This window comes from Cyanistes caeruleus, chromosome 26, assembly GCF_971803275.1.
Source record: "Cyanistes caeruleus chromosome 26, bCyaCae1.hap1.1, whole genome shotgun sequence".
NCBI lineage: Eukaryota > Metazoa > Chordata > Aves > Passeriformes > Paridae > Cyanistes > Cyanistes caeruleus.
Window position 1 is genome coordinate 5566765 of NC_141726.1, and position 24828 is coordinate 5591592.

At 59.2% G+C, this 24828-nt stretch overlaps 2 protein-coding genes and 2 long non-coding RNA genes across 18 annotated transcripts; 2 read left to right on the forward strand and 2 right to left on the reverse strand.

Annotated features, from left to right (window-relative positions):
• Positions 1–157: 157 nt before the first annotated feature.
• Positions 158–11100, reverse strand: UBXN11 (UBX domain protein 11). Of its 14 annotated transcripts, none has more exons than XM_086863339.1 (14): positions 10883–10938; positions 9879–9946; positions 9595–9689; positions 8898–8952; positions 8522–8706; positions 7947–8023; positions 7398–7512; positions 5854–6071; positions 5483–5560; positions 4554–4674; positions 3408–3499; positions 3129–3202; positions 2273–2419; positions 520–1617 (listed from the first exon to the last, which is right to left on the reverse strand). In XM_086863339.1, exons 6-14 carry the CDS (start codon positions 7986–7988, stop codon positions 1452–1454), a joined length of 1053 nt encoding a protein of 350 aa, XP_086719465.1. In that variant the 5' UTR covers positions 7989–8023; positions 8522–8706; positions 8898–8952; positions 9595–9689; positions 9879–9946; positions 10883–10938; the 3' UTR covers positions 520–1451. The 14 variants fall into 14 exon arrangements, with proteins under 14 accessions (XP_086719462.1, XP_086719465.1, XP_086719469.1 ...); XM_086863343.1 differs by having other exon boundaries at positions 4554–4644; positions 10883–10926; XM_086863341.1 differs by having other exon boundaries at positions 3135–3202; positions 10883–10926.
• LOC147649285 (uncharacterized) lies at positions 4591–10495 on the forward strand. Of its 2 annotated transcripts, none has more exons than XR_015279306.1 (5): positions 4591–4676; positions 4850–4960; positions 5245–5435; positions 5555–6990; positions 7172–10495. It is a non-coding gene; the product is annotated as an uncharacterized LOC147649285 (long non-coding RNA). The 2 variants fall into 2 exon arrangements; XR_015279307.1 differs by having other exon boundaries at positions 7107–7224.
• Positions 10948–13953, forward strand: LOC147649286 (uncharacterized). The gene is made up of 2 exons (XR_015279305.1): positions 10948–12476; positions 13653–13953. It is a non-coding gene; the product is annotated as an uncharacterized LOC147649286 (long non-coding RNA).
• A 1348-nt stretch (positions 13954–15301) lies between these two features.
• CRYBG2 (crystallin beta-gamma domain containing 2) lies at positions 15302–23076 on the reverse strand. Its single transcript, XM_086863247.1, has 19 exons — positions 21247–23076; positions 20319–20366; positions 20124–20242; positions 19810–19963; positions 19590–19729; positions 19388–19514; positions 19066–19101; positions 18846–18973; positions 18531–18657; positions 18134–18276; positions 17900–18026; positions 17779–17811; positions 17571–17683; positions 17297–17426; positions 16807–16946; positions 16608–16731; positions 16012–16170; positions 15532–15691; positions 15302–15390 (listed from the first exon to the last, which is right to left on the reverse strand). Exons 1-19 carry the CDS (start codon positions 23074–23076, stop codon positions 15302–15304), a joined length of 3927 nt encoding a protein of 1308 aa, XP_086719373.1.
• Positions 23077–24828: the final 1752 nt, after the last annotated feature.

Sequence of the window (24828 nt, forward strand, 5' to 3'; positions counted from 1 at the left end):
TTTCTTTTAAATCCGGTTTTATTTTGGCTACAGGTTAAACATCACCCAACCCAAGGATTGTGAGTCATTTCCAGCTGAGAAGCTGAGTGGGTTGTACGTGCTGCTGCAGCCTGACACAAAGATCTTAACACCTTAAATTGCTGCTGCTAATCAGAGGCTGACAGGACGTGTGTGAATGTCCCACGGCACAGTAGTGACAGGTACCAGAGCATTCCTCTCCCCTGCGTGGTGACAGTGACAGCCCGGGGCAGGGACAGCCTCAGCCAGATGTGGGACTGAAAAACAAACCCTTGGCACGAAGATTGCCTAGACCAGGGTACAGAGGGGCAGGGGAAACAGCTGCCCCTGAATCTGCTACAGGTGGAGAAAGGAAGAAGCTGAGGGAGGGATGTGTGAGCTCACGGGAAGCAGCTGGTTTGCTTCCTGTGTTTGAGGTGTGCAGCTCTGCTCAGAGGGGTCTGGGAAGAGCTCAGGCCACCCTGAGCTTTCACAGCCTTTGAAATCTAAAGGAAATTGAAATTACAGCTGAAATAAAGGATTTTATTGGGAGCCTTTAATGAGGGCTGGGTCTCTGCGAAGAGGGAACCTGCCAGAAGGCCCTGCCTCACATGAGTGGGAGTGTTGTCAGCTGGGAGTCAAGTGAGAGCTTGTCACAGCTGGAATGGGAAAAATGTGCTGGGGAAAGGGAAAAGTGCAGCCCCAGCCCACGGGAGAGGAAGGAAGATGCTTTATTCAGGGTTCAGCAGAGACGCAGCGGAGGGATTCTGCTCGTCTCCAATGACACGGTGTCCTGTTGCAGCATCCAGCAGGAGGAGGAGGAGGAGGGCGGGTACCTCCAGGCAGGCTGGAGCCCGGGCCCCGCTGCAGCTTGGGGGCTGTCCAAGGGAAGGAGCTGTGCACGTACAGGAAACCCAGCAGCAGGATCTCCCAGCTGAGTCGAGCCTGGCTCAGCCCCAGCACTGTGATGGCTCAAGGCCTTCAGGTTTAGCTCCAGCAGAGACCGTGGAACTGAGCCTGTTTGTGCTCTGGTATCAGAGCAGGTGAAATCTGTAGGGAGCAGCTGTGTGTAGAAAGCAAACTGCCCCTGGCTGTGTGTCCATCCTGCTGCTCCAGAGCCCCTGAGCCCAGCTAAGCAACTGCTGGGGTGAAGCTGGCAGGCTCCCCTGGGCAGGGCTCAGCCTGTGTAACCCTGCACAGAGCTGAGAGGCCTGGAGCCCAGGTGAGCTGGTGGAAGTGTCCCTGTGTTGGCACCTGCCTATCCTGGGGCACTGTGAGGCAGCAGGACTGGGCCCGGCAGGCAGCAGCCAAGTGGCTGCTCCCAGCTCTTCTCCATCCCAGGTAACGGCACAGTGAAACTAAATCTGGAAAGAAAACCTCTCCTTCTCCCAGCCAGGTTGGGTAAGGTGAGAGGCAGCTCCCTCCCTGTGCAGAGCTGGGGGGGTGAGGAGCTCTTAGGGGGCTGTTTGCAGCCCCCTCCCCTCCTGCTGGGTGGGCTCTCTCCTCCGAAGCAGCAGGGAGGCACTGGGGACCAGCCCACATTCCTGCAGGCTCCTGGAGTTGTCCGTGTACACCCTCGGGGGAAAGGTGCTGATGATCTCATAGTCTGAGTTCCCACCCCTGGAAAAGAACAGCACAATCCTCTCCTACTCCCTGGGTCCCCCAAGGTTTTGCTGAGATGCTTTGATCCAGCTGTGGTTATGCAAGAGCAGAACAAAGGGCTCCCAGCCCAAAGTGCAGCCAGCCAGGCACAGCTGCACTGGGGAGGAAGGAGGCTCGTGCATCCCAGCAGCACTGAGCTCATCCTGGGCTCACACCGAGGCCAGGGCCACGGCCTGCAGCAGCCGTGGGAAGAGGGGAGAGCAAAGGGGGCCCCTCAGCCACCTGGAGCTGTCCCCAGCAGGCTGAGGGAACCCTTGTGCAGCGTTAAATGTGTTGGGACACGGAGCTGGCTGAGCCAAGCAAAGGCTGCAGCTCAGCTTCCAGCACCTTGGGAAGGGTGGCACCAGTTGGGTGAGTGCTGGAAGGAGCAAAGGCAGCCCTGGGCCTGGATGTGATGGATATTTTGGGAGGACAGAAGTTTATCTGTGTTGCTGTGTGGCAAAGGTGGGTGTGAAACACTCTGAGCTTCTGCGGACTGCCTGGAGAGTGTCAGGTGAGCACAGGGCTGGGGCTGTGACCCAACTCAGGCCAATGTTTGAAACTCCAGGACCTCAAGAACCCTTTGCTGGGGTCCTGCAGAGTCAGGCAAGGAGGGGAGGGAGTCCTGCACTACCTGATGTGGGCGAGGTGCTGGCGCAGGTCCCCTATGGTGTCTGTGAGCAGCATCTTCACCTCGTACCTCTGCTCCCCGCTCTCGGATCTGATGCGCAGAGTGCAGAAATCACGGGCAGCAGCTTCGGCCTCCTCAGCTGCCTTCACCCTGGGGATCAGAAAACCCTGCCAGCCCAAGAGTGAGCTCCACTCTGCAGGCACAGCCTCCGTGACCACACCAGAGGAGAGTTTGATGTTTGGGAATGTCCTTGAGGTGAATGAGCCCCCATCTGTCCATGGCAACCAGACCAACCCAGAGCTCCAAACTGCTGCTGCTGTGCTTTCCCAGCCTGAAGGTGCCTTGAAGAGGGTTATGGGCCTTTTTTAGCTTTTTCATTTTAAACCAGGGCTGTCTGGTAAGTACTCTGCCCTACTTCTTTGATTAAAAATAATCTGCTTGGGGTTTTTTTTTTTCATTAGCTATTTGCGTCTTGGCTTGCCAGAAGACTGAGTGGAAAAGTGTTGTTAGTGAGACCTCCCACCTTGGGCATCATTTTCCTGGAGGGATTCTCCCATTTAGTGACTGCAAAGAGCTCCTTCAATGCTTTCAAACTCTTAGGCCTTGGCTTGCTGTCGGGAAAACTTTCACATAAATAAGTGACATTTTGAACAACAGAAGCTTTTTGTTAGAGATGTAAAATATGGCATGTTCACTATGAAAAATTCAGTGGTTTTCCCAAAGGAACAAACTTGGCCTTTTTTCTGTTTCTACGGTCTAAAAGGGGAAAGACCATTTACTTTCTCAACTGAACTAAACCTGCAGTGATGAAATAGGAGGAAGAGGAGATGCTGACAAGGCAGGGGGTGAGGGGCTGTACCTGTACCTCTCCAGGCCAGCCAGCCCAGATGTTTCCACCAGGATTTCTTCGCTGCTCTGCTGCCCATCAGAGCCCTGCAACCAAAGCAGGTGAGTGGCAGTGGCCTGCAGGGACAGCAGCCAGTGCCAAGTGCCACGTGTGCTCTGGTGCAGCCTCTCTGGGAGGTTCCACGGAGCTGAGAGAGGCCCAAGGAGGGGGTTCTGGTGCTGTGCACGGAGCTGAGGCCAGAGAATCATCCCTGGCCTCCTCCTGGGGGTGTCTGGGGGGGTCCAGTCCTACCTGTGGCGCTGCTCGGGCACTGCCCACTCTCCCTCTGCGCTTCAGGGGCTTGGAAAGCTTGTTGGGAGCCTGCTCCAAGTAGGCTTTGGGACCTACCAGAGCAGAGGGGAGAGGCATGTCCATGCATGACCTTTGTGACAAACATTTTGCCTCCAGAAGAGGCTGATTTGGTGAAAGGAGAGAGCGCAGCAGCCGACAGGGAGAGCTCTCAGCACCCCAGCGAGGCCCTGAGCTGCTCTCGGGTTCCTCCCTTGAAGCTTGTCCCACTTTCTGCCCCACTCAGTGTTTGATTGTCAACATCAACAGTGAGAACAGGCTGTTCAGTGCACAGCTGGGATGCACAGCAGGCAGGTAGCTCTGCTGTGAAAATCTGGTACCATTCACCATTTTAAGGGACTTGGACGTTTCTCACCTTGCCCGGGGTGTATTTGTACATTGTAAAGGTCCATTCCTTTTTGCTTGGACATTTTTAATTTTTTTTTTTTTTACTGCTTGTACAAAGGGGATATTTAGCTTGAGCTTTGAGGTGACTGAGCACAGTTGTATGTAAACTCATGTTTCTCTTGAGTGATTCATGTGCTGGGTTATTTAGTGATGCACCCACAGACCCATTGATTTCTGTCTCTCTGACTTCCCACCCCTGTCAGACACTGCTTACGCAGACCGAGAGTGTCTAGGAGGAGCAAAAGGAGGAATCTGTGGCCTCTGATGTCCCATATTCTGTTGTGAAAGTCTGAAGAGAAACTGTCCCATATTCAGTGCAGTTACACTTGGCTTGAAGATACTGACACTTTTAGAATGAGCTTGTAGGAGAAAGGTTTGCAATCAACTCTCCCCCCAGGCCTGCAGGGTTACCTCAGCATCCTTTGATGTGGTGAAAGCTTGGCCTTTCAGAAAGGCACAGGGAAGATGTGTTTTTGGAAACCTGCTGAATTTCTATTTTATGTCTCGTTCTTCAGCAGGATTGATGCTGAGAGGATCCTGTGTGTGCTGCTGGCTCCAGCTCCTGAGGCAACACCCAGAAGTGTTGCTTTCCTTGCTGAGACCCTCACATTCCCCTCCTACCACCTGCACTGCCCTGGTAAGGTTGGAGAATCCTCCCCCTCAAGAATGAGCTGAATTTCTGAGGCAGATTTAAGATTTTACCTGGCATCTCGTCGTTTTCCTGCACTTTGTTGGATTCTGAAGTACCCACCACCTGACCAACGCCAGGAAAACTCCCTGCAAGCTCTGGCTCCTGAAACAGCACGTCCCTTCTGTCAGTGACCTGTAAGCAAATCTGACTGTTGCACAAGCTCCTCTTGCTGCATCACAGCCCAATAAACCACAGTAATGACAAGCAGCAGTTGTAAACCCCAAACGAAAGCAATGAGGTTTTAGGGAACCTCAGTGCCCAGAGCTTTGCACAATCTCCCTTCCATGTGCCCTTCTGACCTCCACAGCTCCCAGCTCGCTCCTGCTGGCCTGACCTTGTCCTGTTCAAGCAGTTGTGCCCTGTTTTCTCCGTGGCAGAGGGGAAGTCCAGGCTCTGGTTGTGGCTGCTGACGTTTCAGGTGCACTCCAAGACCCAGATTTGAGTCCTCTGAGGCTCTCTGCCTGCAAATGTGGCTTTGGCTCTTTGCCATTTCTGAGAAATCAAAAACTGGGGCCCGAGAGAACCTCAGGTGGCCAAATCCATTTAAACCGTGGCAAAATAAACTCTCATGACATCCTCTTTAAAAAAGTCACTTGTTCAATCTCACCTTAAAAGCTTTTCCAGGGGAACTATTTTAGAACCTTTTTCCCTCTTTTTCATGACACAGCTCTTAAATTCCTGCACGTGCTGCTTCTCTCACAGAGCCTGTTCTGAGCCAGCTTCCCCAGGGCACAGAAACCTTTGAAGCCTGGCGCTGAAATCCTTCCTGTAACGGCTGCTGCAGGTGCCCCTGTGCCTCCCTTTCCCCCAGCCACACCTGCACAGCACCACAAACCTCCACCTGCTGTGGGGACCATCCAGCAGAGAGATGAAACAACACCTGAGCTGTCTTGGTGAGCAAGAGAGAGGTTTTTGCCCAAAAGCTGGGTGTGGCACTCGCCTGCAAGGGGACGCCGTCGGGGTAGCGTGGCTGCAGCTCCGAGGGGAAATAACCATCCATGATGTCCTGCAGGCATTGCTGAAACAACAGGAGAGCTCGTGGTCACACCTCAGGTGTTCTGTGGAGCTCAGGACTGATCTTTCTGCTGGGCTGCTCCCGTTTGTGGTGGGGTGGCCGTGCAGAAAGGTCTGCATCAAGGACACAGAGCCTCCATCTCTAAAAACAACTGCACAAGACAAGGCTTTAAAGGTGCTGTGGGGATGCAAATGTGCAGCTGGGCTCCTTTGTAGGACTGAGATGAGCTCAGAAGCCCTGTCCCCTTTCCTGGGGCTTAGTGAGTGCTGGAAGATGGCTGTGATTGCTCTCCATACCTGTGTGGCTGGGTGCTGGTAGGGCCGGAGGGCTCCGCTGCCCACGACGATCCCGTTTTGGTACAGGGTGAGAGTGAGGGGCTCTGTTCTCCTCAGCCGAGCCCCCCGGGGTGTCTGCTCGATCTGAGCAATGCCCTCTCCCACCAGCGAGTTCAGATCCTTAATGTGCTCCAAGATTAAATCAAAATCAATCTGGTGCTTGCAAACAACGGCTTCACCTGCAGCAGAGGGATCAGAGTTAGAGGGATCAGAGTTAGAGGGATCAGAGTTAGAGGGATCAGAGTTATGGGGGAAGGGGTGGAGGCAGGGCAGATTTATCTGTGTGAGTTTGGGGTGTGTTTGAGCCCTGGCATTGCTGGGCTGCCCGTGCTGTGCCCTGTGCAGAACGTGCTGCAAGCTGCCAGGTCTGCACAGGCGTGTGCTGAACCATAAGGGCAGGGCAGAGGATGCTGGGCTGCAAACTCAGAGCTCCAGAGCAGCTCCAGAGCAACCCCAGAGCAGCTCCAGAGCCCACACTCAGCTCCTGGGCTTGTTGATCCTCCCAGGAGCGCTCTGGTGTCCCTGTGCCGTGCAGGATGAGGACCTGCACGAGTTGGATTTGCCAGATTGGATCAATAATGGGTCAGGTGCTGAGGAGGTGCCAGACAGAGGCAGCTGCCTGCAGCAGGGCAGGGACTGTGCCAGGATGTTTGCCTGGCTGTTTGAGGTGCAGGGTGAAGCAGTAGAAGGGTTATGACGGGACAGAGGAATGAAGTCAGAAGAGGAAATGAGAGAAAAGGTCTAAGTTGAGCTAAAGTCCCTGTTTGTTCTGCTTTTTTATGAGTTGCTAAAGGATGATGCGGAAATACCCTTGAACAGGGTCAGTGAGCTGAAACCAAAACTGTTTCTGCTGATCTCCCTCTGTCTCTCCCCTGCTGCATCTAAGAGAAGGTCTAGTCTAATATTTGCATGGTGGTTAGGAAGCAGCATCAGCTCTACAGTCCAAGTCATTTTCTTTTTTTCCTCTGTTGCCACTTCCTAAGGAGCCACTGCCAAAGCTGCTTGGACCCCAGAGAGCAGAGTCAGGTCTCAATTAAACCCTCATGTGGTGGCTGGGAGGAAAAGCAAACAACTCCCTGCTGGAGCCAGGCTCTGTGGGTAAGTTACTACAGCTCCTATGTACACAAAGCACCTGATTCCGTTTTCCACCCACTCTATGTCAATGTCATTAGAGCAGTCAGGCCTCAAATGTGCAGGGTTTGTGAATTCTGCAGGAAACAGCTGCTGTGAGGCCTCCTCCTGAAGGGCTGAGCCATCAGGTTCTCTCCTCTTCCCCCAGGAGCATGTACAAAATACAGGTATATCAAATTAAACCCTCTGCTGAGCTCCTGTTAGACTGCTCCATGTCTGTGGCCCTGAGAGGGATCAACGTGAAGATCTTGGCACAGGATTCCAAAGTTGGAAGACCCAAATCCTGAGGTTTTGGTGCTTAATCTCCTCTCCCTTCTCTGAGCACGCAGTGGGAGCTGGGGTAGCAGCTTCAGCCACAAGTGCTGGTGCTTTACCCGGCTTGCAGAGGATCCTTGCTGGCAGCTCCTCTCCATTCTGGACTGATCCTGTATCTTCCAGCTGCTTCTGTGTCTCTCCAACCCAAATCAGACCATAGTCATTCAGGAACCGCTGGAAGAGGAAAGTCAGGTCAGCTTCAGAGAGCTGAGAGGGCTCAGTTGTGGCTGTGAGGCAGAGAGGGAAGTGGAGGAGGCTTGTCCTGGGGCTCCTTGGCCCTGGCAGACAGACAGACAGACTGACTCTCTGGCAGGGCAGTGACAGCAGCTCTATCAGCAGCAGGGAAAAGGGAGGAGGGAAGATTTGCAGAGGAACCTCCCAAGAGTTCAGGAGCTGAGCATTTCTCCAGCCCTGGAAATCAGAATGAAGCTTGCAGGGGGCACAGATGTTTGTGTGTTTAAAACCTGCCCTGCTGCTCACATCCAACCTGCTCCTTCTTTTCAGAGGTGAGGGGTTGTGATGCTCAAAGGGACAGCTTGAGAGAGGCCAGGCTGCCATGATCTCAAACCAAAGGAGCAGCTGGCTCAGGGCAAGCAGAGCAGCCTCACCTCCATCTCCCAGACCTGGCTCTGCAGCTGAAGGCACCTCATTTCCAGCTCTTCTGTGGTGGGTGAGGCAGAAGCATCTGCAAGAGAAAACCTGATGTTTCTATGTAGATCCTCAAAGAAGAGCTGTGGATCACCTGCCTGTGCTCCCTGAACTCCCAGCAGTGGGACACAGGGGCTGAGTGTGACAGGTCACCCTGCAGTGCTCAACAACACTCAAAGAGAGCTCTCAACAACCCTGGGGGAGTTTTATGCTGTGGGAGCTGATGTGAGTGGTGCTGTTGGCAACCATAGAGTGGAAATTGCTTGGCTCCCTCAGCCTTGAGGAGCCCAAAACGAGCAGGTGTCTGCTGAATCTGGATCCTGGAACCTTGGCTGGGTGGCAGCACCATGCACAAGGAGGTACAGCCCCCAGGTTTGTGGTTTGACAGACACATTTGTGTTTTGTGCTCAGGAAATGGAGAACTCACCCCAGCTCTGCACAGACAAGGCAGCTGAGCCTTGCAGGAAATGTGTGTGGGCTCCAGCTGGGGCTGGAAAACTGCTGGATCCAGGGGAAAAGACCTGCAGTGACTCACTGGAAGCTGGGTTCAATTTAGATTTAGGCTGCTCCTGGAATCCTGTGGGAGACTCCAAGTGGGTTTTTGGTTTCTCTCAGCTGTGAGGAGCTGCTTTCCTGCCTGTTTGAACTCTGTGGTATTTACTGCTCTTCGGTGTTCTGACCTTCCCTGGGTGTCTGTGGTTGGCTTCACACCCATGGAAACTTAGAAACCGTAGAAAATAGGTCAGGAAATGATGTTTTGCACCAGAGTAACAGATACAAGTTAAAGTGCAGACCTGCTCTGTGTAGCTGTGACCTCTCACCAAGGAGGCTCCTGGGTGTTGCAGGTGAGGACAGCTCAGAGAGGTTTCCCTGTTTCCCACCCCAGGTGCCAAAGGTGGAACAGTTTTTACCTTCTCCTTCTTGAAGAGTCTTTATTTTCTCCTCCAGTTCAGCAATCCTCCCGTCCTTCAGGGGCAGAACAAACAATGACCTGGCTCAGTCCCTGAGCACCTCCAGGCACAGCTGGCACAATTAGCCAAGGCTGAAGGGTCAGAAGGGCTGAATCACCTCATAAACAGCTTAATTAAACTCAAATGAGGGATGGGATAAATACAGAACTCCAGGAATAGGTGACCCACGCTCAGACCTGTGGGGAGGGGTTGATCTAGAAACTAAACCAGCATTTCTGCAGCCACTTCTTAAAAAAACCAAACCCAAACCAACCAAAAAAAGGTATTTATTCTAAGCTTTTAGAGAGTATTTATTCTATTCAGTGATGCAGAGAGGGCTGCTCCAGGATGACTCTGCTGTGTGAGCAGCTGCTGGTTCAGAAAACAAAAGGAGGGGGGGAAAAAAAATAACTCTGAAGCCAAAGAGCTGCTGCTGTTGGTGCCAGGGTGCTGAGAGTGGCTGCTGCAAGAAGCCCCAGCAGGGACTGTCCCCTCTGCCACCCCAAGGCCCCCATCCCACTGCTCTGTTGCTTTGCAAAGGGCTCATTTGGGTAATTAACAGCAGGTCACAGATGAACTTCTGAAGCCACACAGAGCCTGAGAGGTGGGACTCCTGTGGCAGGGCCCAGAGCAGGCTCAGCAAGAGGCTGATTTTTACCTTCAGCTGGATTTCTTGCGCTTGTTTCTCTATTTTTCGTTCCAACAGGGAGATTTTTTCTGCCAGAGAGGACGCGAGCTCCAGGTGAGCTGCACCTGAAAGCACAAATCCCTCTGAGCAGGGCTGGGCTGCACAGAGAGAATTCCTGCTCTGCCACAGCAGGGAGGATTTTTTTGGGTGGAAATCCCTCAGTTCCTGGTGTCACCAGTTGTGTGTGTGAGAGGGGGGCACAGGAATGGGTCTGGTCACCAAAAACTGCTGGCCCAGGACGCCCAAATCATTACCCTCCATGTCAGTGTTGTCCCCTGGAGCAGGAGAGGATTCCTTGCCCTAGGAGTCAGTCTGGCATCTCCTGCAAAAGAGAGAAAGCAGGGCAGTGTTTGGACACAGCTTCTCCAAAAGCAGCTGAAGGAATATCAAGGTTGTGCTGAGGGAAAGGGAGGGCAGAGGAGAGCATCAATGCCATCAGTATTCCCAAATTTCTGGCCGTGTGTGGGTGCTCCTCAGGAGCCAGGACCATGGGAAGGAACAATCCCAGCAGCTGGAAGAGCAAACACGAAGTGGAGCTTGAAAAAGAGACGCAGAAAGTGGTAAAATCAAGTTATTCTGGGGGGAAAAAATGCACAGTGCTCAGCAATTAACAGAAGCAGCTAATTGCAGTGGGAGAAAAATGGGAGTTTTTGCTCTGAAGTGGAGTAGGGAGGATGTGAATGGAGCTGTAAAAACAGATGATGTTCTAGGGCTGGGTGAGGATGTAGAAATGTTTTGTTACCTGTCTGGTTTTGGACACTTTTAGGGGAGGGAGAGCCACATCCATTGTGTAAAGGGTGAGAACAGCCTTACCCATGAAGGTAATGACAGCTCTGCCCTTTGAGCAAGAATAAATAACATATGAAATAAATCACAGCTTAGTTAATTTGGGGGGGTGTTTGCTTGGTGGATTAATTTTCTAAATATAATTGAAAGAACTGCCAAAAAGAAAAAAATAAAAAATCCCAAACGGTATATTTTTGGGGTCAGCCCAGCCTCGTTTTCCCAGGGGAATGGGCAGTTTGAGGCATGGGGCGGGGGGCAAAAAGGAGCTCAAAAAAAATTAAAAATATTTAATTCTATATTAAAATAAACAGGGGGTGATGGGGGAGAAGGGATCTGGGGGGGGCCCTGCCAGAGGTGGCGGCTCTGGGCGCCCCCGGGGTGTGGTGGGGAGACCCTCGTGAGGGGACAGCCGAGTGTGGGAGGGGGGTCCGAACCCGGGGGGGGTCCCCGTCCTCCCCAAGCCCTCACTCACCCCCCCGCCGCCATCTTGTTTACGGGCGGTTGCCACGGCGACGCGGGGTCCGCTGCGATTGGCCCGGCGCTGGTCACGTGGGGGGTGCTATAGTGCCGGGAACTACAGCTCCCGGCATGCACCGCCCGCGCCCTCCCGGGATACCGGGACAGGACCGGGAGCGGATCCCGTTTTTCTGCACCTCACGCCGTGCAGCTCCTCCCGCTCCCCTCACCCTCTTCTGGTCTCTGTTTTCTCCCCTGGGCAGCGCTCTTGGCCTCTCTGATGCGCTGAACTGCTCCCAGTTATTCTAGTTATTCCTGCTTGTCACCATCCCAGGAGCCTTTCCTGGGTGTCCCCCACCCCACCTGCTGCTCTCCGGGGAGCTCGGCTCAGCTGGAGATCAGCAGGACAGGCCAATCATCCCCCCAGTTTTACCTCCTTTGATGGGTACACATCCATCACCTGCTGGTTTGGGCTCAAGAGATCTCAAAACTCATCTGATTCCCACCCCCTGCCATGGGCAGGGACATCTCCCACTGTCCCAGGCTGCTCCAAACCCTGCCCAGCCTGGCCTTGGACACTTCCAGGGGTTCTCAAAAGACTTCTTCCTTTCAACTTGCCCAAAGAGCAAAACCGAGCTAAATTTGGTGAAGTTTTCTGCAGAAGGGCCCTGGGCTGTGTGTGGAAGCTGACAGGGAGCTCACCGTGATGTGCTTGGCCAGCACAAACCCAGACAGCAGCTGTGTGCTCTCAGCACGTTCCAGTGACTTGATTCATCCGGAACCATCTTCAAACAACCCGATCCCTTTTGTTTCCTGCTGCTGCAGCCGAGATCTGCTGTGAGGAGACAGATTTGGGAGTTTAAAGAAAGCATTTCCTCCATCCTGTATCCAGGATCTGCAGCTGAAATCCCAAGGGACACCTTGGCTCCAGCTCCACCTGGAGGGAAGGGGGTTTGTTCCTTCCAAGCTCGGCTGCACTTTTCAAACCCTCCCAGCGATCCAGGGAAGGTTTAATTCACTCTTAGTCCTTGGTGGGTGTGAGGACAGAGAGACCCCAGGGAGAAGCAGAGCCTGAGGGGTTTCAACCTTCCCTTGAGCTTTTCCTTTGGGCACGCACCATTGCTTCCTTTGACATCTGTGCAAAAAAAACCCCACTGTAGTCATTTATATCTGTTTCTCCACCCTTTCCAGCCACGTTTATCATCCTGTGCTCATCCCTTTACATCCTTTGACTTTGCCACTTAGTCTTTAGGCTCTATTCAGCCCCTCCAGAACTTTCTATAATATATATACAATAGAAAATTTCTATATTCTGTTATTTATCGCTGTCATTCATGGCGGGGAGCTGTAGAGAAGCAGCTCCAGGGGCTCCCCACACCACTTCTGGCGCCTTTTCCCAGCCCAGGCAGAGGATGTGACTTCCCCAAACTGCGCCGGGTTTTGGGGAAGGGAGGTGTGATTGGTGCACCAGTGCCACCACCGAGCTTAAAGGCTCGGAGCAGACGAGGAAGTGTCAGGGGAAGTGTCACAGCACCTGCAGAGCCCCGGCCATGCTGCCCCTCCGGCGTGCCCACCTTCTCCTGCTGCTCGCCCTGCTCAGCCTGTGCCTGGTAAGGGCCCTGGGGTGGGGAGGGTTCAAACCCAATTTCAGCTTTCAGCTCAAAACCTCTGCTTTTGGATTTCTCTTTAAGCACTGAGATCTTACCAAAAGCTTTGTGCTGGGAGGTCCAAATGCTTCCATGTGGTGCTTTTTGAAAGGGTTTCTTTAACTTGAGCTCTCCAGGCCATCTTCCAGGCTCTCCTGTGCCCAGCCCGTGTTTGCAGTGGGGATGCTGAGTGTGGCTGGCTGCACACACAGCTGAGGTTTCCTCTCAGCTCTCCCCATGGATGTTATTTCCCTTCCTGCTGGGGGGCTCCATGGGGGCTCCACGGTCCAAGAACCATGCTGAGGGATGTCAGAGCTCTCCTGGCTGGTTAGGGATGAACCCACTGGCACTTTTGGGGAGCACGATACACTTTGGGGCAGCTTTTGGGATGATTTTTTTCCCCCCTACATGTTGGCAATGGGGCCAGATCTGTCTGTACTTATTTCACTCATGAATTTCCACAGGGCTGTGACCTGCTGCCGGCTCCACGGGGTGCATTTACATTTTGGAATTCCCCCTCTGCAAAGCAGGCAAAAGGGACAAGAGTGTGGCAAAGGGGCAGAGTTTTGGGGTCCTTTCCCATCTCGGCAGGGACCCTGAGGAGGGGTGTAAGACAGCGCGTTTCGCAATGGGAAACGACATCACTTTTCCAGCAGCCAGGGCAGCGTTAGAGAGGGAAAGAAACTGCCCTGAAATCCCCACCCTGGCTGTGCAGCATCCCCCACACCCACTGCACCCTCCCTGTTTGCAGCACGCTCCTTCCCCTGCCCCTCGCTTCCAGCACGGGCGTTTCCCACTCTCCTCCTCCTGTCCTGTCACCTTCTCACCACTTCCCCACAGCAGCAGAGACCCCTCCCTGGCTTCCACTTCCCCCCTGATTTCTCCAAACGCCTGGAGAGGAGCAGGGTTTGGATTCCAGGGAGAGCTCGCTTCCCTCCCTGCGTCGGGACAAGCCCAGAGCTGAGAGTCTGAGAGTGCAGGGGAACCTGCCGGGGGCAGGAGGCTGTTTGTCCTGCCTGGGCTGGACCACTGGGGTGCCGCAGCTCCTTTTGCCCCCAGGACCATCCCGTGAGGGGTCTCAGGGCTTTCACAGCCCTGCTGCTGTCGGGAGGGATGTCTGACGCTCGTTTTCTTTCCCAGTCCCTCGGCCAGGGGAACGATGTGGTGTCTTCTCTGAATGATGCTGTCCCTCGCAACACCACCGGCAGCACCAGCCTGAGCCCACCCTGCGCCAGCCCCCCGCTCCTCTCCGTGGCCCTGGGGGTGCTGGCAGCGCTCCTGCTGCCCCTGCGCTGAGCGGGGGGTCCCGGCTCGCCCCCCGCCCCCGGAGCCCCCCGGAACCCTGCCCAGGATGGCATCCCCGGCACCGCTCCCGTTCCTGCCGCCCTCCGCCCGCCTCGTCCCGCCGGCCTGGGGAGCAATAAACGCGCTGGTGCCCGGACCAAGGCTCGGCTCCGCCTTCTCCCGCGTCCGTACCGGGGCTGACGGGGCCTGGGGGGAGCAGCACCGGGCACGTACCCGGGGATCCAACCCGCAGGGATGGAGGGGCCGGGTGGGGCCAGGCTAGACTGGGGGGGAGCAGGGCCGGGACCCCCGAGTGTCCCCAGAATGTCCCTCTAGTGTCCTCCTGAGTGTCCCCCAGAATATCCCCGAGCATCCCCCCAATTATCCCGATTGTCCCCGAGTGTCCTCCTGAGTGTCCCCCCCGAATATCCCGATTGTCCCCGAGTGGCCCCCTCAATATCCCCGAGTAACCCCGATTATCCCGAACGTCTTCCAAGTGTCCCCCCCGAGTGTCCCCAACTATCCCCGAGTGTCCCCGAGTGTCCCCGAGTATCCCCGAGTGCCCCCAACTATCCCCGAGTGTTCCCGAGTGTCCCCGAGTATCCCCGAGTGTCCCCAACTATCCCCGAGTGTTCCCGAGTGTCTCCGAGCGCTCCGCGGGTTCGGGCGGGACCCCCGCGCGCAGCCCCGGCCAATCCCGCAGCAGGGGGTGCTGCTCTCCGCCAATCCGGCGCCGCCAGCTCCCGCCCTCAGCCAATCACAGCCCGGCGGAGTTAATATAAGCCCGTGAGACGGGCCTCAGCGTTTCCTGTCGGGTGGGGTCGCGGCGCGGAGCGGAGCTGGACCCTGCTGGGGGCTCTGCAACATTGAGCGGCTTTCACTTCCTTCAGCGCCCCTTCCTGCCGAGCTGATCTTAACCTCTAAGTCCCTCGTGTGGACCCCAAGGCCACAGGGGTCCCCTGGGCTGCAGCTGTTGGGGTCCCGCAGCCCCCGGTGCTGCCAGGGCACGGCTTGGCCATGGAGCTCCCACCTCCAACTGCTCCATGGAGCTCCCACCTCCAACTGCGTGGCCATGGAGCTGCCCATGCCCATGGAGGGCACTGGGATCCCATCCTGGCACCAGGATCGGGGTGGGGGGCACTGCCAGGCTCTGGGCAGGACAAGGACAAGGACACCAACCACCCAGGCAGAGCTGGCCCAGTCGAGCAGGGCCGTATCTTACACACGTACATAAATACAGTTCAGGGGGAGGAAACACCCAGCTGCTCTCCAGAGGCTCCCACACTGATCGTGCCCGTGGGATCCTTCGTGGACCACGTTCAGGTCTCCTTGGGAGGGAGGTGGGGTGGTTCCCCCGTGATGGAGAGGTTGATGCTCATCCCTCACACCAGCAGCTGGGGCACAGAGGCACTTGGGGTGCAGCGTGGGTGGGGTCTGGGGTCTCCTGCCCCAGTGTGGGGATGCTGGCACGGTGTCCCCATCCTGCCCCATGGCACCTCTGCCCCTCACAGCACCTGGATGTCCCAGATCTGCGTGGCTCTTTCATCAGCCATGTCCCAAACGATGGCGTGGTCCCGGTCGTAGCTTTGGCCGCCTGCAGAGCGAGGGAAAGGTTTGGGGAGGGCAAACCCCACTCCTGAGGGTGCTGAAGGGGTGGGCGCCCCATGGCATGGCCAAACACCCCACTTTTGGGCATCCCTGGGAAAGCAGCCTCTGTACAGGGCTGAGGCCTCACCCTTGACATCGAGGATCATGTCCTCGAACATCTGGCTGTGGATCCGTCCCCGAGAATCGACGCTCCAGGTCTGACGCGGCATCCGCGTCTCGGACCACAGCACGGCCTTCGCGCCCTTCCCGGCCGGCCCGATGACCTGCAGGCTCATGCTGGGGGCCACCTGCAAGGGACACAGAGGGAGGGATTTCCCTGCAAGCTCAGCTGGTTCCGTGCTGGGATGTGGGATGAGCAGGGAGACCCCTCAGTGAGAGGTGGGGGTGATGAGGGTGACAAAAACTCCGCAGGGAATGCAGAGATGGCCTCACATCTGCAGGGGAGATTCAGGGAGGAGAATCACCAGATCTCTGGGGACCAGGCTGGGATCAAAGGCCGGGAAAAGCTGTTACAAAGCCTGGGAGATGGCTGTGGGGTGGGGAGGAGTCCTGCCAGAGGCTGCCCTGGTCCCCTCGGTGGCGCTGGCTGTCACACCTGAGCTCTGACCTGGTTTTTGATCAGCCCGTCCTCGTAGTACCAGACAGAGCTGCTCTGCTCGCTCAGGCTGGAGACCACCACCCGCCCCGCCTTCATGTCCTCCACATCGTCAGGGACCGAGAGGAAGAGCTCCAGCTTCCTGCTCCTGATGCGGAAATAAATCCGTCTCTGCAACGAGAGGAACCTGACGTTTGCACCCCAAAACCTGCTGCCTGCACCTCCAGGACCTCACCTGGCTGGGGCTTTGGGAAGGGAGGGAGGATCTTGGGGATCTCCCCATTGTCCTCCCCCCAGGAGATGCCCAGGTGTCCCCAGGGCGATGTGACCGTGACCTGTCCCTGGTAGCTGGCACGGGCACGGCTCACCACGCTGGATTTTACGAGGCAGCTGCCCACGGGGAGCGTTTCGCCACAAAGGCGGCCACTCCCAGGGTGGGGGACAGGAATGCGGGGTCACGGCGGCACCTTTCCCGTGTCACAGCTGGGACCTGTAGGCTGCTGCTCTCCAGCTCCCCCAGCCCACCCCGAGAGGGCTGCCAGCTCCATCTCCACGCCAGCCTCGTGTCCCGGGGTTTTGGGGATCACCTCAAAGCAGGTGATGCTCACCTGGCGGATGGGGTAGAGGGACCCCACGTGCTGGAGCCCGCTGTAGGTCAGCCAGTTGGTGATTTCCGTGCAGTCCAGCAGCCACTGCCGCCCTCGGAAGTCACCGTGCTCGCACAGCACCCAGCTGTGGGGACAGGACGGGTCACCCCGGGCGGGCAGGGGACACCCGCCGGCCACTGGGGGACCAGGGCTCACTTACATCCCTCCCTTGACCCGCACCGACAGCACGTGGTTGTTGAAACCCTCGGCCTGGAGACTCCGCACCTCGGAGTTCAGCTCGATCTCCTTCCCCTCGAAACACTCCAGCCCGTGCAGGAAGATGGAGGGCTCCGAGAAAAACTGGGATCGGAGAGGGCAGGGGGAGAGGAGTGAGAGCTCCAGGGAGCAGCAGAACTCCCGTGAGAGGGGAAAAACATTCTGGGGGAGGAGGGAAGGGAAGGGAAGGGAAGGGAAGGGAAGGGAAGGGAAGGGAAGGGAAGGGAAGGGAAGGGAAGGGAAGGGAAGGGAAGGGAAGGGAAGGGAAGGGAAGGGAAGGGAAGGGAAGGGAAGGGAAGGGAAGGGAAGGGAAGGGAAGGGAAGGGAAGGGAAGGGAAGGGAAGGGAAGGGAAGGGAAGGGAAGGGAAGGGAAGGGAAGGGAAGGGAAGGGAAGGGAAGGGAAGGGAAGGGAAGGGAAGGGAAGGGAAGTTCACCAGTGGAACTTTCTGCAGGGAGCGGATGGCGGTGGAGCAGAGGCAGCCCATGGCACCAAGCGTGGGGTACTCGCCCTCGGACAGCACGTGCTGCTCCCCCGCAAAGTCCTGCCCGTCGAACAGGATCCAGCTGGTGGGGAGGAGCATTCCCAGGCTGACAGAGCCACCGTAGCGGGCATCCATCCCTCCTGTGACCCACAGCACCCCCATCCTGACCACCTTCTGGGGCTGCCCAGGGTGTTGTCCAGTCCCCATCCCGCTCAGGACACCCTACCTGCCCCCACGGACTCTGCAGGAGCGTGGGATGAAGGCTTCGGGCAGGGCCTCCTGGTCCTCCTCAAAGGCAACCTGATCCCCCAAGAAGTCGGGCTCTGAGAAAAGCAGGATCTGGGGAGGGGGAGCAGAGTGGCTCGGTGAGGGGGCAAAGCATCACCTCCACCCCACAAGGGGTTGCATCCCCCTCCCCATCCAGCACCCCTGACCTTGGAGATGAAGTGGAGGTTGTGTTCCCTGACCTGGAAGCAAACAGAGCGGAGCTGGTGGGTGTCTGGCCGTGATCCCCACCAGCCCCGGGGGTCCCACGAGGAGGGGGTGTCCCCTCACCTGCAGGATGGGCTGTGCCGAGGCGATGTGACAGTCGGTGGCTCCCCAGTCCTCGCAGTTGCGGTACACCCCCTTCTCCAGGATGTACTGCTCGCCGGAGTAGTTGGGGCCCTCATAGGCCACCCAGCTGTGGGGAGGAGGTGAGAGCTGCCTCATTCCCTCCCCGGGCCCCCCTGCCCCATCCCCACGCTCACACACACCCCACACTCACCCCACACTCACACTCACACTCACACTCCGCTCAGCACGTGGATGGACTGGGTGACGCTGCCGTAGCCAGCCAGCCGCGTGTCGGGGATCGCCTCACTCAGCTCCACGCTCGCGCCCTCCTCGAAGTCCATGGCCTCAAACAGGACCAGGGCCGGGTCAGAGAAGTCCTGCGGGGACAAGGAGCCCCCCAAGCCCCAGGGTCTGTCAGGTGCAGGGGCTGTGGGTGGGACACACGCAGAGCCGGGCTCCTGCCTGGCCTCGAGCACCCCGGGGAGGGTGGGAGCAGCTGCCGAGCCTTTGCTTGGACAGGTCTGCGGGATCTCAGCTGCCTGGCACAGGCAGGGAAGGCTCCCTTTGGGGGTGCCCAGCTCTCTCTGCCCACACCAAACCCATTCCAAGAGATTCCCGTCCCTGCCCTCACCGTCCGGATCAGCCGTAGGGACACCAGCTCCCTGCTGTAGCCGCCCCACTGCCTCCAGTCCTGGTACTCCCCTTCCTCCAGCAGGTACTGGTGGCCACGGAAGCCTTCCTTCTCGTAGCCAACCCAGCTGTGGCACAGGCAGACACAGGCAGTGAGGACTCCAGAGGATTTCCACGTGCTGGCCCATGGGGACACCATGCACAGCCTCTCTCCCAGGTGACCCACAGCCATCCCACAGCCCTTCCCAGGGGTGAGCATCACCTTCCCAGGCTGCTCCAGCCAGGATGCCAGCCCTGCCCTCCCCGTGCCACTCACCAGCCGCCCAGGACACGCAGGGAGCCCACGGTGGGCAGCGCTGGCTCGGCCAGGCACTTCAGGTCGTAGATGTCTCTGCTGATGGTGAAGCTGCGGCCCTGGAAAGCTGCAGCCTCGTAGATCAGCACCTGGGACGGGTGAGAAAGGTGAGAAAGGTGGGGTGAGGATGGTCCCACAGCCGTCCCAGCCCCTGATTCCTGGGACCTGCCCCAGAGCTCACCTGTGGCTCTCCAGGTCTCTCCACGACGGGGCAGCCCTGGAAGGAGGAGCCCCAGTGAGGGTGTGGTGGCAGGAGGGGACATTGCAGGGACACCTGCTGCCATTCTTTAATAAAGCCTGAGCTGGTTTTTGGGTCATTCTCATTCAAGAAGCTCTTTTGGAGATTTGCCTCACCCCTAAGCCACAGGAGCACTTTCCAAAGCCACTCTTGGCCTGTTTCCCACAGTGTGATCTCACTGATGGCAATGAGGAGCTGCCAGAACTCAATCACACCTGGATACAGCCCCAGCACCCCTGGAACCACCCCAGGAGCCAGCACTCACCAGCCTGATGGGATGCATGGAGCAGATGGACGGGTCCTTTGCTCCCCAAGCCTTTAAATTGGGGTACCCGCCCGGCTCCAGGACATAGGGATCGTCATCAAAGAACGGCTTGGAGTAAAGCAGCCACCTGGGGAAGGAGGGGAAGGCATCACACCCTGCTCCCATTGCCCTGGAGCCCTCCTGGCAGCCCCCAGCCGCTCACAGGCCCGAGTGGACGATGATGGAGGCGGCAGCGAGCGCCTGTCCCCGCTCTCGGGTGTCCTCGGCAGAGCCGCTGAACCTCAGCCGGGCTCCTTGGCCGTTCTCCTCCGCGAAGAGGCTGATCTCGGGGGTGCGGTAATCCTGGGGGAACAGCGGCGTTCCGGGCTCCGGCCCCTCTGCTTGGAGGGCTCGGGGAGGCTCCGGGGGGGTCCCGCACTCACCCGCACCACCCTCTTGAAGGAGCCGATGTGGAAGGGGCGCCCCCCGCGCTCCCCGCTCGCCCCGTACGCCGTCCAGGGGTTGTCGATCTCCACGTCCCCCTCGGCCAGGACGCATTTGCGCCCTCGGAACCTCGGCTTCTCGTACATCACCCACCTGGGAGCGGGGAAGGGGGAAAATCCAGCCTTACCCGCGGCCCTGCGCTGCCCCCGGGGTAATTAGCGCGCTGCCACCGCCGCGGTAATTAGCGCCGGCAGGACGGTGGCTCCCGGAACCCGGGATGCGACCTGGCCACATCCCCGGCACGGTGTCCTACCCGCCCCGGATGACTCGGATGGAGATGGTGTGTGAGAGCTCCCAGGACGTGGCGTCGGGAACATCGTCCCAGATGTCGCGTTTGTGCCCCGCGAAGCCGGCACCGGAGTACAGGATCATCTGCGAACGGGACATGCGGGGAGAAGTGCTGCCACACCGCGCCGTGCCCAGCCCGGCCCCAGCGCCCTCCCTGTACCTTGCCAGGCCTGGTGTTGATCTTCTCCATGCCCTCCTTATCCTCCTGCTGGGAAGAGCCGAGGGGACGGGCGGGTGAGGAGCACGCAGCGACATCGGCTGCTGCAGCCATCTCCCTGCAGCCCGAGGGAGCCGCAGCCTCGCGTCTGGCGTCTGCCAGGCCCTCCCATCGCCCCAAGCAGCCACACCTCGAGCGTTCCTGCCCTGCTGGGGTTCAGCCTCCCGTCTGCCCCCGACCCTCCTCTCACCTGCCCGGGACCTTCCCAGCAGCCGTGGTGGCACCCTCCCATCACTTGACCTCGTATCCACCCATCCCAGTATCCTCCCATCACCTATCCCAGTATCCTCTCATCACCCATCCCAGTACCCTCCCATCACCCTTCCCAGTATCCTCCCATCACCCATCCCAGTATCCTCCCATCACCCATCCCAGTACCCTCCCATCACCTATCCCAGTATCCTCCCATCACCTATCCCAGTATCCTCCCATCACCTATCCCAGTATCCTCCCATCACCCATCCCAGTATCCTCCCATCACCTATCCCAGTATCCTCCCATCACCCATCCCAGTATCCTCCCATCACCTATCCCAGTATCCTCCCATCACCCATCCCAGTATCCTCCCATCACCCATCCCAGTATCCTCCCATCACCTATCCCAGTATCCTCCCATCACCCATCCCAGTATCCTCCCATCACCTGTCCCAGTATCCTCCCATCACCTATCCCAGTATCCTCCCATCACCTATCCCAGTATCCTCCCATCACCTATCCCAGTATCTGCACTTTCACCCCGTGGCCTCTCTGACAGGGAGCACGAGCCGTGTGTTGGGAGCAGGGAAGGAGGCCCCAGGGCTCAGCCCCCACCTCTTCCCACACTCCCGGGCAAGGAGAGCATTCCCCAGGGCTCCGTGTTGGAGTCACTCACCAGGACGTGCTCGAGGCTCAGGGTCACGGTGCTCTCCGGCTCCTCGGTGGCAGGAGGGACAGAGCCAGAACTGAGGGCTTCCAGCATGGCCATCTCGGGGCCGGAATGGCCCGCAGGGCTCAGCCCATTGTGGTCCCCGAGGCAGGGTAAGTCTGTGGCCCCGTTGCTGTCGGGCAGCTCGAGCAGGGCGGTGCTGGGGGACACGAAGCGGCTGTAGAGCACACTCTTGTCCAGGCGGGAGTAGGGTTTGCCCTCGTCAGCTCCAGCTGCCCGCTGCTCCAAAAAGTGGGAGAGCAGCGCCATGCCCTTGAGGACGTTCCCTCGGAAGAGCACACTGCGCTCGGCCGGGCCGTCCCTGGGCTCCCCACGGAGGGTCCCCGCAGCCGCCCGCTCCTCGGGGCTCAGGTAGGGGTTCTCGATCTCCTCCTCTTCCTCGGGGGTCTCCTCGGGCCGCCCCGCCGGGCCCCGCTCCAGCAGCTCCCGCAGGGCCTCGGGCAGGGACACGGGGGCTCGGGGGGCCACGCGGTCCTCGTGGATGGGGGGCAGAGCCGCACAGCGACCCAGCACCGACGGCCGGGGCTGCCGCGGGGCCTTGGGCGCCTTCCGCATCTCCCAGGGCTCCATGTTGCGCAGCGTGTCCACGAAGATCTCCATGTCCACCAGCAGCTCGGGGTCCTCCTCGGCCGCGTCCGGGGGGCTCTCGGCTGGGGGCTCAGGGGCTGGGGGCTCGCTGGGGGGCTCTGGGATGCTCTCAGGCTCTTGGGCTGTGCTCTGGGGGTCTCCCGTGGTCTCATCCCCCTCCAACTCAATCTCAGCCGATGCTGCTGTTTCGGATGAAGGCTCTGGACCGTCGCTCACCTCTGAGGGGGGGTTCTCGGGGGTGCTGCCGGCTCCCGGGGGGCTCTCAGTCCTCGGTGGCGTGGCTGAAACGGTGCCATCCACGTCCACCACGCTTCCCTCCCCTGCGCCAGCCGGCTCAGCCTGGCCAGCGGCACCAGCCTGCGGGGAGCTGCTCAGACTGGTTTGCGGGTCCCCGGGCCCGGCTCCCGCAGCTGCGCTCACCGGCGCGGGTTCGGCTTGTGCCGAGTCCTTCTCCTCGGGGGATCCCTCGGCCCGGGAGCTCTCCCTGCCCGCTGCGGGTGCGGCGGAGCCGCTGCCGTCCTGCCCGGGGCCAGCCCGCTGCGGCGAGGCCGCGGTGGTCCCGGCAGTGCCGCGTGTCCCGTTCGGAGCCCCCCGTCCCTCCGCCCTGCCCGTCCGCAGCACCGTCACCTGCCTGGCCCTGGGCACGGCGGGGACGCCGCCGGGCTTGGCGGCGCTCGGGGCACCGGGAGCGTCGCCGGGAGCCCCCGCGGGACGCTCGGCGGGGCGGGTGGGCAGGAGGGTGCCGTGCACGTAGCTCTCCCTGTGCACCTCGCGGGGAGCGGCCCCCGGGATGGGGGAGCCGTCACGGCCGGGCCCCCCCTTCCCCCGCTCGTCCTGGCGCCGGGGCCCCTGCGCCGGGGAATAAACCTGCGAGAAGATGGGGCCGTGCGCCGTGAAGTCCTTGAGGAGGCTGACTGAGGACGAGTGCTCCCGGCGGGTCGGAGCGGCGGGGCTGGAGCCCGTCTTCTCCACGATCTCCCTCTCCCAGGCCTGCAGCAGGAGGGACACGCGGGAGGGGCTCCCGGCCCGGCCCCGCTCGCTCCCGGGGCTCTCCAGGCGCCGCGACACCAGCGAGACCTTCTGGAAGCGGGACCTGCCCTCGGGAGCGCCCGAGGCTCCCTGCTTCATGCTGAGCTCCGCGCTGGAGATGAAGCCCCTGCTCTTGGTGTGCCGGAACGGCGGATCCATGTCGGGACACCGGGCAGGGAATGCCGCGGTCCTGGAAGTCCCCGCGCTGCCGGGCTCAGCCCCCGCGGCCGCCACGCTGGGGCAGGCTGGCAGAGCTGCAGGGAGAGAAGGAGTCTCTGGTAGAGCTGAGAACAACCACGGGGAGCAGCCCCACAGCAGGCCTTTAAAACCCACAGACCTCCCTCCGATCCTGCGGGACGTTTTGGGAGGATCCCGTGAGCACGGGAGGCGCTGATGCCATCCATGCTGTCACACACGGGGGACACCGTGGGTCCCTCTGCCCGGCCATGCCGGGTCCAGCAGGGCTGCTGGGAGCACCGCGGTGGGCTGCGGGGCTCAGGTGAGCCTGGCGGGGCTCAGGTGAGCCTGGCGGGGCTCAGGTGAGTGTGCAGGATGCGTGCCGTGCCCCGAGCTGTGCCGTGCCCCAAACGTGGGATGAGTCAGGCGGGCAGCAGGGCTGCGCCGAGTCAGCAAATGCAGCAAACAAACAAGCCCAGAAAACAACAGGGAAGTTGCTCCGTGGGGGAAAGGGCCTGGCTGGGATCGGGAGCAGGGCTGGGGCAGCCGCGGGGCGCGCAGGAGGAGGTGGAGACCTGAGCAGCATCATCCCTTGACCCTTCCCTGTGGCTGTGTGACAAAGGTGGGATTGCTCCGTCCACCTCTGCAGCCCCACTGGCAGGAGGAAACGAACTGGAATAATCGTCCAGCGCTCACCCCCTGATCTGAGATTGTCCCCAGCAGGCGGCTCCAGGTCCCAGGGTGCTGCAGGGCATCTCTGCGGCCCCGGGGCTCAGGGCAGGGGACAGGGACACTTGTGCCGCCTCGGCTCGGGGGGATGCCAGCGCAGGCGTCCCTGTGCTGTGGCCACAGGCCTGCCCCAGAAGGGTTTTATTGCTGGGTTTGGGACTGGGAAGCAGCTGACACAGCAGGTGCTGGGAAGGGAGCTGAAAGCGCACCCACATCCCAGTATCTCCCAGTTAGGAGCTGCTCGGTGTCACCGCCCAGCTGTGGGGACAATGGCGGGGATGGGGATTTGAAAGTCCCCATCTGGGAATGGGGACATGTCCCTGCACAAGTCCCAGGGCTGCTTTCCCTGGGGGACACCTCGGGAGAGAACCTCATCCCACACCAGGCAGGTGGGATGAATCCAGCGCTCCCCAGTCCCCAAGGGGAGCAGGGGGCCGGGGGCAGGCAGGGAAGGGCCGGGGGCAGGCAGCCTCCTGCCCCTTCTGCCAGCCCGCCACGCGCCCTCCAGATCCTGCTCTCCCCGGCCCAGCAGGTCTTTCCAGAACAGATAGGAAGAGTTTGTGTCATTTTTCCGGAAGGTGATGAGACCTTGTCTGAGACAGCCAGCGCCGCTCGAGGCTGGGATCAGCTTGGGTGGGGCTGTACAGCCACATGGGCAAATCCACATCTGGATCCCCGGGGTCACAGCTGGATCCCCGGGGTCATGACTGGACCCCAGGGTCCATCCACCAGTGGAAAAGGGATGGATGCACTGGCCGTGCCCATGGCTGCAGGACAGCACAGGGACAGGGATGCTCTGGGGTGCTCACTCAGCATCCTGCCTCTCACCTGGAGCTGCATTTCCAAAGATCTCCGGCTCTGTCTTTCCCATCCCATCCCATCCCATCCCATCCCATCCCGTCCCTGCAGCTGGATCCAGCACCTGGTGCCACCCTGGTCCCCACAGATCCTGGGCAAGGAGCTCACCCCCAGCCCTGCACCCCATTTTCTGCTAAAATAATTCCC

What these genes read in the sequence shown, in the direction of transcription:
- UBXN11 (XM_023941136.2), bottom strand. An exon ending in AAGGATCCTCTGCAAGCCGG is followed by an intron (nt 6,072 to 7,397) that starts GTAAAGCACCAG and finishes CCTCTGCTGCAG; the next exon opens with GTGAAGCCGTTGTTTGCAAG. An exon ending in GTGCCCGAGCAGCGCCACAG is followed by an intron (nt 3,203 to 3,407) that starts GTAGGACTGGAC and finishes CTTTGGTTGCAG; the next exon opens with GGCTCTGATGGGCAGCAGAG.
- CRYBG2 (XM_086863247.1), bottom strand. Translation starts at nt 23,076, where the DNA reads ATGGATCCGCCGTTCCGGCACACCAAGAGCAGGGGCTTCATCTCCAGC. An exon ending in TCAACACCAGGCCTGGCAAG is followed by an intron (nt 20,243 to 20,318) that starts GTACAGGGAGGG and finishes TCCCGTTCGCAG; the next exon opens with ATGATCCTGTACTCCGGTGC. An exon ending in CGGCACAGCCCATCCTGCAG is followed by an intron (nt 17,812 to 17,899) that starts GTGAGGGGACAC and finishes GTTTGCTTCCAG; the next exon opens with GTCAGGGAACACAACCTCCA.